This window comes from Grampus griseus, assembly GCF_964374135.1.
Source record: "Grampus griseus genome assembly, chromosome: 9".
Classification (NCBI taxonomy): Eukaryota; Metazoa; Chordata; class Mammalia; order Artiodactyla; family Delphinidae; genus Grampus; species Grampus griseus.
The window spans coordinates 95451790-95465635 of record NC_139003.1 but is presented as its reverse complement, the minus strand read 5'-3'; the positions used below and the strand labels follow the sequence as shown (position 1 = coordinate 95465635).

The 13846-nt window shown below is 44.3% G+C and overlaps 1 protein-coding gene across 3 annotated transcripts in view; it reads right to left on the bottom strand.

Annotated features, from left to right (window-relative positions):
- HECW1 (HECT, C2 and WW domain containing E3 ubiquitin protein ligase 1) overlaps positions 1-13846 on the bottom strand; it is a gene marked incomplete at both ends in the record, with an annotated part of 479237 nt that overhangs the window by 19734 nt on the left and 445657 nt on the right. For all 3 annotated transcript variants that reach the window (XM_082661880.1, XM_082661879.1, XM_082661881.1), the window contains 2 exons: positions 2618-2747; positions 3427-3525. In XM_082661880.1, coding sequence (XP_082518006.1) covers positions 2618-2747; positions 3427-3525 — 229 coding nt within the window. The remainder of the gene's footprint in view (positions 1-2617; positions 2748-3426; positions 3526-13846) is intronic.

Sequence of the window (13846 nt, the reverse complement as noted above, 5' to 3'; positions counted from 1 at the left end):
CATACAATCTCTCTACTTGGAGAAAATCACCCTTCCTTCCCTTCCAGGGAAGGGGGATGTATACACTAGGGATGTATACATGTATCAGTGTATACACTAGGGAATACGTATAGATCATCTCTTTTCCCATAAATGGTAGCATATTATACACACTGTTCATCATCATACTTTTTCAATTAAAAATACACCTTGACCATTGTTTCATACCAATTTAGACCTGCCTTATTCTTTCTTTCTTGTTGTTATACTACTCGGATTATTGTTTATGATTTATATGTAAATGGATGGGCTGGGGTGTCAGACCACACATCCCACTAGTCCACTATTCCGCTGTGTGAGTGAATCGTCATTTATTTCACCAATGCTCTACTGCTGAACATTTAGATTGGTTCGGATCTTTTGCAATGATCAACAATGCTGCAATGAAGATCCGAATCCATTAGTCATTTCAATTGGATGTGAATATGTCTGTAGGGCAAATTTCTAGACGTAGATGCTGAGTCAAAGGCAGGTGCATTTAGAATGAGGATAGATATCACAAAGGTGCCTTTCATAGAGGATGAAGCAAACTTCTGCTTACTCCCACCTACACTCCTGTATAGAGTGCCTGTTTCTCTACACCATCTCCAAAATAGAATACTGCTAAGCTTTCTGATTCTTGACATTCTCATGAGGGAAAATGGTATTTCACAAGGCTTTAATTTACATTTTACAAAATAGTGAATGAGGGTGAGTATTTCCTCCCCTGGGAACTATCTACTTATATTCTTTGCTAATTTTCTATTGTGGGGCCGATCATTTCTTACTGATCTGCAGAATCTCTTCCTATATTGAAAGAAATGGCCTTTTGTCTGTTTTATGCATTACAATGTAGTAAATATTATGCCATTTTTACTTTATGTTGTATTTTTGCCATGTGGTATTAAAAAAGTAATTTTACTTGACTATCTCAATCTTTTCCTTTATGACTGACAGTTTGTGTCACATCTATAGCAGCATTCCTTACTGCAAGATTAAAAAGGAAAATCCTGTCATTTTCATCTTTTTGTTGTTTTTTTAAACATTCAACTTTTTCACCCACGTGGAATTTATTTTAGCATAACGCGTTAGGTTTGGGATCTGAAGTTTTTTTAAGATGGGTTCCCATTTGTCTTAATATATTTTGCTAAATAATTGTGTTTATTTTACAAATTTACCCTCTACTATAGGGCAAATGTGAAGGATGGGCTAAAAAGTAGCTATGCAGAGGAATAGTGTATTTTACACGTTCCTCTGGTATACAGGAAGACAGTTAAGTGAATCATACATTCTGGAACATATTTACAACATATCGTTGTAAGAAATAATTTTTGGTCAAATATAGAAGAGAATATCCTTCAGAGGTATGTTTACACACAGGCAATGCACCAGAACAGTGACATTTTCCAGGACCTGTCCAAGATGCTTGATTGAAGCTGTGGGTGATGGGAGGTCTGCAAGGTTCAGTGGGTAACTCTCACCCATGGACTCAGCGTGCTGTCCACAGTCACACAACGTACTTATAAAGTAAACCAGCTTAATTCTCACAACATCCCATTACAAATTGCACACGTCATGGAACCTCTCGTAAATGATATTCTCAAAACCTTAATTGCTAAATCTGCTCAGGCTGTGGTTGGTCTGATAAAACTGTAACCCAGAAAATTCAATGTTACATAAACACGGGTAGAAAAAGAAATGGAGAGCTTATCTTATTAAAGAGTACTGAAGTATATGCATTTTGGAGAAGTAAATATCTGGACGCTAGTGATAAAAGAAGTATTATTGTAGTTGCACAGATAAGAGAAATACCTTACAGATGTATTGCACACTTTACAAAAATGCTTTCTGATCCATTATCACATGTGATTTTCAAAAAACTCTATAAACTAGATCCATGTCAAAACAAGAAAAAGAAGACATGGGTACCTTTAATAAAGGGAATAGTCCTCAAAGAATTATATCTTAAATGAATGACAGTCCTTGTTTTTAAATACAAAATCCCATTACTACATGATCCTGCAATCCCTCTTCTGGGTATATATATCCAAAAGAACTGAAAGCAGGGACTTGAACAGATATTTGTACACCTGTGTTGATACCAGCATTATTCACAATACCCAAAAGGTGGAAGCCACCTAAGCGTCCATCAACATATCAATGGCTAAACAAAATATGGTATTTACATACTATGGAATGTTATTCAGTCCTAATAAAGGAGGCAATCCTGTCACGTGCTATAACGTGGATGAACCTTGAAGATATTACGCCAAGTGAAATAAACTGGTCGCGAAAAGACAAACACTGTATGATTCCACTTATATGAGGTACTCAGAGTAGCTAAATTCAGAGAAAGAAAAAGTAGAATGGTTGCCAGGGACTGGGGAGAGGGAGAAATGGGGAGCTATTGTCTAATGGGTACAGCTTCAGTTTTCCAAGATGAAGGAGTTCTGGAGATGGCCGCACAACACTGTGAATCTGCTCCACCACACTGAATGGACTGTACCCTTCAACGTGGTCAAGATGGTAAATTTCATGGTATGTGAATTTTCCACAGTAAAACCCAAAATGTCTTTTCCAAGACCCACATCTCACAAACCTGGCCAAAAACTTCTTCATTAACCGTGAATGTGAGGTCGAGGATGTCTGTGATGTTGTTGTCTTTCATCCATTGTAAGCTCTGGTGGAATTCCTCATCCAGATATTCCAGGTCACTCAAATCACAGGGCCTGGGTGTATTCAAAGGGAGAAAGGTAAACGGATTGTTTCAATAGACAGCTGCCCAGACCTCATGCCAAAATGTGGTTATGTCACTCCTGGCTAAAGTGACACAGACGTATTCTAACAATTGGATACTTTTGAATATACTGATGAATCTTTTTAGTTCATTCAGTAGTTTTTTATTGGAAAAGGAAATTTTAAAATGTTTACAATAATAAACACAAAATGATTACTGACTCAGGGGCTCTCCATGGCCGTTGGAGAAGAGTATCATTTGAAAACAACTAAATTATAGACAGATCAATTCTTTTTTTTTTCTTTTTCTTCTTCCAGTTTTATTGAGATATAATTGACATACGGCACTGTATAAGTTTAAGGTACACAGCATAATGACTTACATACAAGGACAGATCAATTCTACTTAGTAGTTTCATGCAATGCTTGTAATGTTACTATATTTATATAAACTGATTTATATCTGTTATATGATGTTCTCTTATGCTTACATTAAAGCTCCAAATGCATTTTTATTGGACTAAAAGGTTTATGTGATATCTAAGCACTCAGAAAAGTAAATCACCATAAACCTAACAGGAATGATTAGGGGAAAAACAGGGACAAAAGGGTCAGAGGTGCCAGAGAGGCCAGTGCCTCTGGTCCCACAGGCAGGGCCGGGTGGACACTTACAGTCTCAGGAGTGCCTTATAGAAGGGCCTTGTGAAGAAAGCGTCCAGAAGATACTGATGGATCAGAGCCAGGCCTAGGATTCGACCACTAAACCTGAACCTGGAACACAGACAAGGCAGGGCAACTGAAGGGCAGCTGGGAAATTACACTGTTAAATATTTTCATTTGTACTGTTATCTGATATGTTCCTTCATAGTACTCATCTTTTAAGCTGCTTGAAAAGTTTGCCAATTGATGACACAATGGAGGCATCCATTCTTCTTATTCTTTACCATAAACAATGCCTATGAACTAGGTATGTACTAAGGAACCCCCCTCTCCCCCAAGTACCCAAATAGAATCATTTTGCTGGAATCCTTTTCTCAGACCTGAGAGTATAAGGACCTAAGTGATGAAAAGAGCTGGTGGAGGGGAATTCTGGGACCCTAGACAAACAGTCAGCATTTTAAAAAAATTATTTATTTTCTTTGGACACATTTTTTTTAACATCTTTATTGGAGTATAATTGCTTTACATTGTTGTGTTAGTTGCTGCTGTATAACAAAGTGAATCAGCTATACATATACATATTTCCCCATAACCCCTCCCTCTTGCGTCTCCCTCCCACCCTCCCTATCCCACCCCTCTAGGTGGTCACAAAGCACTGAGCTGATCTCCCTGTGCTATGCAGCTGCTTCCCACTAGCTATCTATTTTACGTTTGGTAGTGTACATATGTCCATGCCACTCTCTCACTTTGTCTCATCTTACCCTTCCCCCTCCCCGTGTCCTCAAGTCCATTCTCTACATCTGCGTCTTTATTCCTGTCCTGCCCCTGGGTTCTTCAGAACTTTTTTTTTTAGATTCCATATATATGTGCTACCATACGGTATTTGTTTTCCTTTTTCTGACTTCACTCTGTATGACAGACTCTAGGTCCATCCACCTCGCTATAAATAACTCAATTTCGTTTCTCTTTATGGCTGAGTAATATTCCATTGTATCTATGTGCCACATCTTCTTTATCCATTCATCTGTCGATGGACACTTAGGTTGCTTCCATGTCCTGGCTATTGTAAATAGTGCAAACGGTCAGCAAGGAACCTGAGGATCTGAATCTAAGGATATGGAAAGTTTCCTGGACCATGCATCCTCACCTATTCGGGCATTCCAAAGATACCACCTGAAGGTCTAATATGTGCCTGACCCTAAGCTGGGAGGTGGGGGACTTGAGTATGAATCACATATGGCGGTCGTGCTCACGGTCAGTGGGGAGAAGTACGTGGAATCCCACTGTGGTAATCGGTAAGTGGAGCCTACGTCGTCACACATGAAGAACAAGGTCTCTGCTGGGAGGAACTGATCACATAGACCTGGTCACCTCCAGATGTAAGCGCCTTCACTGATTTAAAACCTTGTTGGGGTAAACTGCTTCCAGGCAGTTTTGCTGGTGATCTGCCTAGCTGCATGCCACGGCTCCCGAGGGCTTGGCCCCATCGTTGCCCTGCTCCTAAACCAGTTTCCCGTCTGCCTGGTCTAGCACGCTGGTTCCCTCACCCTGTGTTCTGCCCATCCCTGGTGCCTACCTCCATGATTGGGGTCTCTCCTGTCTCTTCCTATCTAACTAGATTTTCACCTAAGCATAGACTTAGCTGTGACTTTTCTCAGATCCTCCCAGTAGGAATTTCCAACTAAGCCATGACCTTTCATGACTCAAAAGACTTTGTACTCTGTAACTGCTATAAGAATGGTTTAAATGAATAGATTATCAGATCCTGTAATAAGTGTAATCATAAGTCGCACTTCAAATCGCCACTCTGGAAGGAGTCGATTCTTTTTGCGTGAAATAACATGTAAATATTATTGACTCCGGGGAGACCAGAGGCGAGTAGAACGTTAGTAAAGGTGCTAAAGGGGCACCGTGGACGGGGAGGCTCATGGGACAGCTGAACATCTTACAGTCCTTGAGGCCGGGGTACACCATCGGTGCTGCATTCCCCCAGGGCTCTTTCCTGATACCCCAATAACCAACGGGTCCCCAACATGGCGGCCACAATCCTGCGTACTCCATGCAGGCTTACCCACGCTAACGGACTCTGAGGCACCACAACTGATGCTCCTAACATGATGTGGGGCTGTGGCCATGTGGTGGAGACGGCGAGACCACCCACAGTGGGAAGAGAGCAAACGTCCACACAGAGGTGCCTGCCAAGAACCTCCCTCAGAGGTAGCCCTGAAAGGCCTAGTAAAGAGAAATGGTAATCTCAGCAGGCAGTAGTGTCTGCAGAAATGGAATAGATAAAAATATTACACGAGAATACTATTTTCAGCTCAATGTTAAAAAAGGGACTATCTCAATAAATTGTAAATTCTCCAGCAAAATACACATTCTTCAAATCTATTCAAGAAGAAGAACTTAAATAAACAAATGACCATAGTATAAACTAGAAAACTTTGAGGAAAAAGAACTATGTTCAAAATTGATGCTGGGACAGTCCATACATGGACAGAAAACACCCCTACTATTTAAATAGCTCCAGAAACCAGAAAAGGGTAGAAAACTTCTTACTTCATCATTATGAGCTACCATAACCACAAAATGGAATCTGGAAAAAAGGAAAGGAAACTAAAGACATCTCACTCATACATTAAAAACATCATAAATAAAACACAAGAGAAAGTACCAGTCCATTCCCTGAATAATGCCAGATGATTCAGGATGTTTGATTTTAGGAAACTAAGGATAATTTACTATTAGGCATTCTCTTATTAAAATTAATAACGATGTCAAGAGACAAAAATCATACGGCTTTTCTTTTTTTTTTTGGTTAGAAGCTGAAAAGTTACTTGAAAATATTCACCATCTATGATATCACTTATATGTGAAATCTAAAAAAATGACACAAATGAACTTATTTACAAAACATAAATAGACTCACAGACTTAGAAAAGAAACTTATGGTTACCAAAGGGGAAAGGTGGTGGGGGAGGGATAAATTACGAGGTTGGGATTAACATATACACACTAGTACATATAAAATAGATAATCAACAAGGTCCTACAGTATAGCCCAGAGAACTCTACTCAGTACCCTGTAATAACCTATATAGGAAAAGAATTTGAAAAAGATTTTATATATATATGTGTGTGTTTATATATATATATATATATATATATATATATATATCTGAATCACTTTGCTGTATATCTGACAGTAACACAACATTGTAAGTCAACTGTACTCCAATATAAAATAAAAATTTTTAAAAATGGGGTAAAAGGGGACCAAGAAAAAAAATATCCACTGTCCATTTCTGAAGAAAAAAAATCTTTGTAGGAAACAAGGAATAGAAGAATACTTCCTTACATAATGAAGAACATTCATCTCTGCATCGTATCTGACAATAAAAATACAGGGTGCTGGTTACCACCACCCTTCACACTGCTCCATCAGTTCTAGTCACCGTAGTTCATTACAAGTGAAAAATGGGAAACAGATTAGAAATAACGTTTATGGGATGCCGATTGGGCCAACACATATGATGTTATCTCGTTGATCCTTGCTGCTCTATTTTATGACTATGGCTCTCTTCATTTCACAAGAAGTCTAGGGTCAATAATTAGCCCCGGGCAAGTGGTACACTGGGGAAACTGACCCATGTCTGCCAGAAGCCCGACCAAGCCTTTTCCTTTGTGTCCATTTTGAGAAGCTGGACAGTAGTGAGGTTAATCCTCTGGTCCAGGGGCCAGGCTGCCTGGTGTGTGACCTCGTGCCGGGACTTAACCACCTATGCTTCATTTCTTCTTCTGGAAAACGGCATCCTTCAGGTGATAACTATTATTATTTTATGTTGGCTTCCAATACCTCCTTGTGCTAATTAGGAATATTTTGATTCAAGTAACCTTCCACAAGTTTAAGCCAAAGGGGGAATTCATTATAAGGTCCTGGCAGTGTCTCAAGAAATGCAGGGGCAGGAATGCAGTTGAGCGTCACGTACTGGGGTGACTTCACCCTCCCTCACCCAGTGTCTCCCCTTAGCTCTTCTCTGTGCACATCTGCTCCTTTCTTCTCTCTCACTGCCAACACGGCTCATGTCTCTCAGCCTGGAGTTCAAGCCCCTAGAGAGACCAACTTGACTTTCACTGACCTAGGTCCAAATTTCCAGCATGATTCCGTGATTGTCCCAACTCAGCTTGGATGTCCACCCTGCACCAATCCTGAGTGGTCAGGAAAGCAGGGTCTGGGGAAGAGATCTCAGAGTCTGGTGTCCTGCTCAGCACTTTGAAGCTAGGATCAGCGTGGCTTGCCTCTGTCTCCACCAGGGGCTGGGATCAGATGGAGGGTGGCAGATGGGGTTGTTTTCAGCACATGGGACTGCAATGCAAACCACCCACTGAGAACTGTTTATTTGCTTTGAATGGGGTCAGGCATAAGATGGAATTTCGAAAGACAAAATCATATTGGTTTCACAGGCTGACGTGGGCAACTCGTAGGCCCTTGATATTTTCTCCTAGCTGTGCGAGCAAGCCATGATAATGTGGTTTGGCTTTATATAAACACAGACAGGATGGCTCATAGCCAGTCCAGTACATACAGTAAAATATATTCCAGAGAGATGAACTATGGTCTGGGATGTGTTAGTACAGAGCACATAATACAGGGACTGCACAATTCAAATCCAAACAACAGCTTAAAAGGCAGCGACGGGAATGGAAAGCATTTCCCAGTTGATGAATTGCCCTGACAATCTCACGAGAAAACATCTTCCAGTGCTTGTACATCTCCTTATCCGTCTCACCCAGCTTGAACGACTGCTTGCTGGGAAACTGATTGTGCTTGTTGCCAGCATTGGTTGGAAACGTGTAGGAATTAGGAGACGGAAAGAAAGTCCTTTTCTTTAGCCTACGGATGGATCACTGGAGAAACCATCCAGATAATTTAAGCAAAACAAAAGAAAAACAGTTTACTTTTTTATTTTATTTTATTTTGCGGTACGCGGGCCTCTCACTGTTGTGGCCTCTCCCGTTGCGGAGCACAGGCTCCGGACGCGCAGGCTCAGAGGCCATGGCTCATGGGCCTAGCCACTCCGCGGCATGTGGGATCTTCCCGGACCGGGGCCCGAACCCGCGTCCCCTGCATCGGCAGGCGGACTCTCAGCCACTGCGCCCCCAGGGAAGCCCTCATCATCTAATTTTAATAGACTCCAAAGTATTTCATTTTCTGAATGTTCTATGCTTGGTTTGGCCCTCCCCACGCTGATGGAAACCTAAGTGGTTTTCATCTTTACGCATCTGCTCACAGGTATTGGAGGGGGACAGCATACAGCCAGTCAACTCTGGGACCATGGGAGAACCTCTGAAATGGGCAGATGTCCCTCTTCAAGCATCCTCATCAACACCTCAGCAGACATCCGGGAGATTAACTTGAGTTGCCTCGGATAAAAGCAACTGCAGCCACTCTGAGCCTTCCTAACGATGCTGAGGGACATCACGGCAGGAAAGCTGAAAGCAACCCATGTTACTGGCAAAGGTTTATCTCACTTCCATCTCGGTTTTGCACATTGCAGTGAGCGTTCAAAGGCAACGGAGTTTCACATATTTCCAGCACATCTTCCCACCTGGTTTAAAAGGCCCAGCAAAGACTTGACTCTCCCCTTGAGAGGGTTACTGTTTGTTGATTCATTACTCTTTGGGTTGTTTGCCAATAATCCAAGAAAAGCAGTATAGTGGAGAGGACCACGTTGCAAGCTCTGATGTCAGGCTGCTTCGGTTTAACTCTTCTGACCTGTGTGACTTTGGGCAAGCTGCTTACCATCCCTGGGCTTCAGTTTACTCATCTGCACAATGGGATCATAATGGTACCTACTCTATAGGGCAATTGCTAAGATGCTGAAAGGCTTTGCCCAGGGACTAGTGGAGGTCAGTCTACCTGGATGTTTATCCAGAGACTGGCATGCCTGATCCCTTTTCCAGGCTGAGGATCCTAGGGCTACACATCCAGGCCTGATCAAAGGACGAGAATGTGGGGCTTCCCTGGCGGCGCAGTGGTTGAGAGTCCGCCTGCCGATGCAGGGGACGCGGGTTCGTGCCCCGGTCTGGGAAGATCCCACATGCCGTGGAGCGGCTGGGCCCGTGAGCCATGGCCGCTGAGCCTGTGCGTCCAGAGCCTGTGCTCCGCAATGGGAGAGGCCATAACAGTGAAACCCGCGTACCACAAAAAAAAAAAAAAAAAAAAGGATGAGAATGTGGACTTGACCAGTGGACTAGCCTGCACTTTCCTGCTGTTACAGAACTGCAGACTTCTGCTTTGCTTACAGACAGCACTCCTGTATCGCAGTGCCTGCCTACGGGCGAGGGCACAGTCCAGATTTGCTGAATTGAATTAAATCGAAAGTTATCATTTGGTTTGATTCCAGTGAATAAACTGTACAAACCTACTGAAAATTCCTGAAACATCATCTGAAGCTTGTTCGATGAGATTAATTGTTCACATTTCCAATATCTTGAGTAGGTCTCTGATCCGAAAGATGGACAGAAAGACCAAACTGCAGAGAAGACTTGAGGTCATGGAGTCAATGTATGGGCGAATATGATGAATGTTTCACACCCAGAAGCTGAACTAACAGGTCTCTCTCTCCCTTTCTCTCTCCCTCTTCCATCTCTCTAATGAAACTTTGTGTAGGAACATGTTTTAGCAGCAGGTAGGATGTAATGACTTCACGGTGTACTTTTCAACTGATTCTTTAAACAAAAGCAGTTTGCGTAATGGCAAAAAATTTGGCCAGGAAGTTTGCGAGAGGGATTTCTTGTCCACACGTCAGATTTATGGAAGGGGAAGCAGAATGGTTTGCCAAGTGAAGAAAATAAAAGACCTAATTACACAGCATTGTAAATCAACTATACTTCAATAACATTAAAAAAAAAAAAAAGACCTCATTACCCAGGAAAGACATTTTAGATAGTGCAACAAAACCCTTTAAAAAGGCTTCTAGTTAATTCCTTTATATGAAAGGGATATAAAAATGGGATAACACCCTCATTGCAGTGCCCAGGCAACATCTCAAGTCTGAAAGCTTCTGTCGTGGTCTTTCTGGCAGTTTGATCCCCTGTCATAAAACTTGTGCCCCTGATAATTGTCTCACGGTGTCTTTTCGTTCCGGCGACCGTCTCAGGCTCTTCTTGACCTGTAAGCCATCCATCTCTCCCTGTATGATTCTTGGCTTATGCATCTTTTCATGCATCACCGCTAAGCATCAGAGATACTCCCTGTACCAGCTTCAGCCTTGAGGAACCCAAAGCTGGTCCCATCTCTGGGCCTTCCTGCCTGGAAAGGGCATCAGACAGTGTATTAGGGAGCTGTAAAGAGCTGGACACTTGGTGACAATGTGCTTGGCTCTGCTGCCTTTGGTGAGGGGACGGGGGACTGAGGCAGACACAAGAACAGCTGGCGGGACACTGAGGTCTGCTCAAAACCCGGCACAGAGTCAACAGACCTTGATGGCTTCTTCCAAACACCATGGTATCTTCCGGAGCACAAACACCTTCAGAACCAGCACTGCAATGGCAAATACCAGAGGCTCAAAAACATTTTCTTGGTCACTGAGTGAAGCCAGAGGGCTGATAAAACTGCCCCCGGGCCTGAATGCCCCCAGACCACCGTCACAATGGCCTGTCTCCCAAGCTATGACTCTGGGACTGCACCTACCTGTTCATGGCCTACCTCCTGCACACTGACAGCTGAGTTCTAGAAGGTTTTCTCTGCAGCAGTCATGTTTTCCATCCCTGCTCATTTCCGGCTCTTCCCCCATCGCTACTTCCCTGGCAATGGGCCAGGACTTGCAGGCGTTAAGGTCCTTTAAGATGTCTTTGCGGTCCTCCGAAGAACAGAGCCGGTTCCTCAACTGTAGCACAGTTGGCATTTGCTGTCCTGTGCCCTGCAGCGTGTTTCACACACCCACCCTGGCCTCTGCCCACCAGATGTCAGTACCACCCATGCCCCCAACGTTGCGATCACCAAAACATTGCCAAATGTCCCCTGGTGGGGCTGGGGCAAAACCACCCTCTTCAGGAGCAGGATATCCTAATAGGTGGTCATGGTCTCCTTTCTGACACATGGGCACTGTCTGCCTCTCCTGGGCTCTCGAACGCAGTGAAGGTCACAACCTCCAGGCTTTGTGCTCCACTCTGCACATATCTGAGCAGTTTTCATCACTCCCTTAATTTCTTTTTTTTTTTTTTTTTTGCGGTACGCGGGCCTCTCACTGTTGTGGCCTCTCCCGTTGTGGAGCACAGGCTCCGGATGCACAGGCTCAGCAGCCATGGCTCACGGGCCTAGCCGCTCTGTGGCACGTGGGATCCTCCCGGACTGGGGCCCGAACCGGTGTCCCCTGCATCGGCAGGCGGACTCTCAACCACCGCGCCACCAGGGAAGCCCACTCCCTTAGTTTCCAAGTGTGCTTTCCGACTCCACCAAACCTCATTTCAGACTCCCGCCTAGAACTTGGGCTCTAGGTCTCTCTTGGGAAAAGGATGGGAGGGGAGAATAATGCCTCCCAAATGTACCAGATTATGTTATCCTTTCTGAGGGGATGATGTCTGATCTGAATTAAGAAAAGGAGTGAGCTTCCAGGAGAAGGAGCGTTGCAAGCTGGGGGAACAGCAATGCCAGAGGTGGGATCATATATGGTTTGCTTGAATAACAATAAAGAGGGCAAAAGGGCTGGACACCGGAGAGAGAACGAGAAGATGGGAGAACATGAGTTTGGAGACATTCCCCAGGAGACAGGTCATGCAGGGCTTGGCAGGCATGGGAAGGAGTGTGGATTGTATTCTGAGTGTGATGGGAATCCACTGGAGGTCCCCTGGAGGGCTGATGGGATGAACTGATTGATGTTGGGAATGATCACTCTGGATGCCGCAGGGAGAGAGGGGAGGCTGGCAAGCGTGGGAGCAGACACTCCCAGGAGACACTGCAGGAGTTCAGAGGCTCCTGCAGTAACCCAGGTGGGAGGTGATAGCAGATGACACTGGGGTAGTGGGGGTGGAGGTGATGAGCTCAGATTCGGGATGTATCTTCATGACAGAGCCAAGAGGATTTGCTGATGGATTGGATGGGAGACGTGAGAAAAAGAGGCATCAAAGACAGTCCGTGGTCTTGGGCCAGAGCAATTGTGTAGATGGTGGTACCATTTAAGGAGATGGGAAACACGAGAAGAGAAGGTTTGGAAGAGAAACTTGAGAGTTCTCTTTTAGGCCTATTAAGTTTGTGATGCTTACTAAATATCCAGGTGGAGCTGTTGAGTGGGCAGTTTGACCAATCAGTCAGGAACAGGGCCAGGCTGCAGATGTTAATGTGGGGTCATGAGGACGGAGCTACATGAATCCATGACGCTGGATGAGATCACCAAGGAAGTGCGAGTGGTTGGAGCGGTGGACCAAGGGCTGAGCCCTAAACAGTGCAACATCCAGGGGTCTGGAAGTTGACAACAAAGGCAACTGAGCAGGAACAGCGGATGAGTTAGGATGGGAACCAAGGGATGTGGAGAGTGTTCAGGAAAGAGGCAGAGACCGACTGTGTCAAGTGCCTCTGAGATCAAACAATAGGAGGTCCAAGAGTTGCCCCCTGGGTTTGGCAACCCTGATGAGAGCTGTTTCTGTGGAGGGAAAGGGGAGGAAAGGCTGGAGAGAATGGTAGAAGAGAAAGCAGAGAAAGTAAGCACAGATAACTCTTTGTAGGAATGTTTCCTTAAAGGGGAGCTGTGAATCAAAGTGGTAGGTGGAGGAGGGTGTGACATCTAAGGAAGCTTGGATTTGTTTTTAAATGTGAGAGAAATGACAGCGTGTTCATGCATTTTTTTTTTTTTTTTTGCGGTACGCCGGTCTCTCACCGCTGTGGCCTCTCCCGTCGCGGAGCACAGGCTCCAGACGCGCAGACCCAGCAGCCATGGCTCACGGGCCCAGCCGCTCCGCGGCATGTGGGATCTTCCCGGACTGGGGCACGAACCCGCGTCCCCTGCATTGGCAGGCGGACTCTCAACCACTGCGCCATCAGGGAAGCCCCATGCATTTTTAATCTCAACAAATTTACCGAGTGCCTCCTCTGTGCCAGGTGTGTACAAAGATATGAAGGTAAACGTTCTTTCTGAAGAATGTACAGTTCGATAAGGGGGAGAGATCTAGCAATGCAGCATTTCATTACCATGTAGCACGTGCTGTAGAAGAGGGCACAGGAGGTGTGAAAACCCAGAGGAGGGAGACTTAGCTGACTTGGGAGGGATTAAATCTAGGTAGGCTTCCTGGAGGAAGTGATGACTGAGGTGAGCTTTGAAGAATGAGTAGAAAATTAGTCTGCTTCAGAAGGCAGGGAAGGGCTTTCCAAGAAAATAAAATCATATGAGGAAAGAGGCAGGAAACAGAATGGAATATGTTTAGAACAGCAAGAA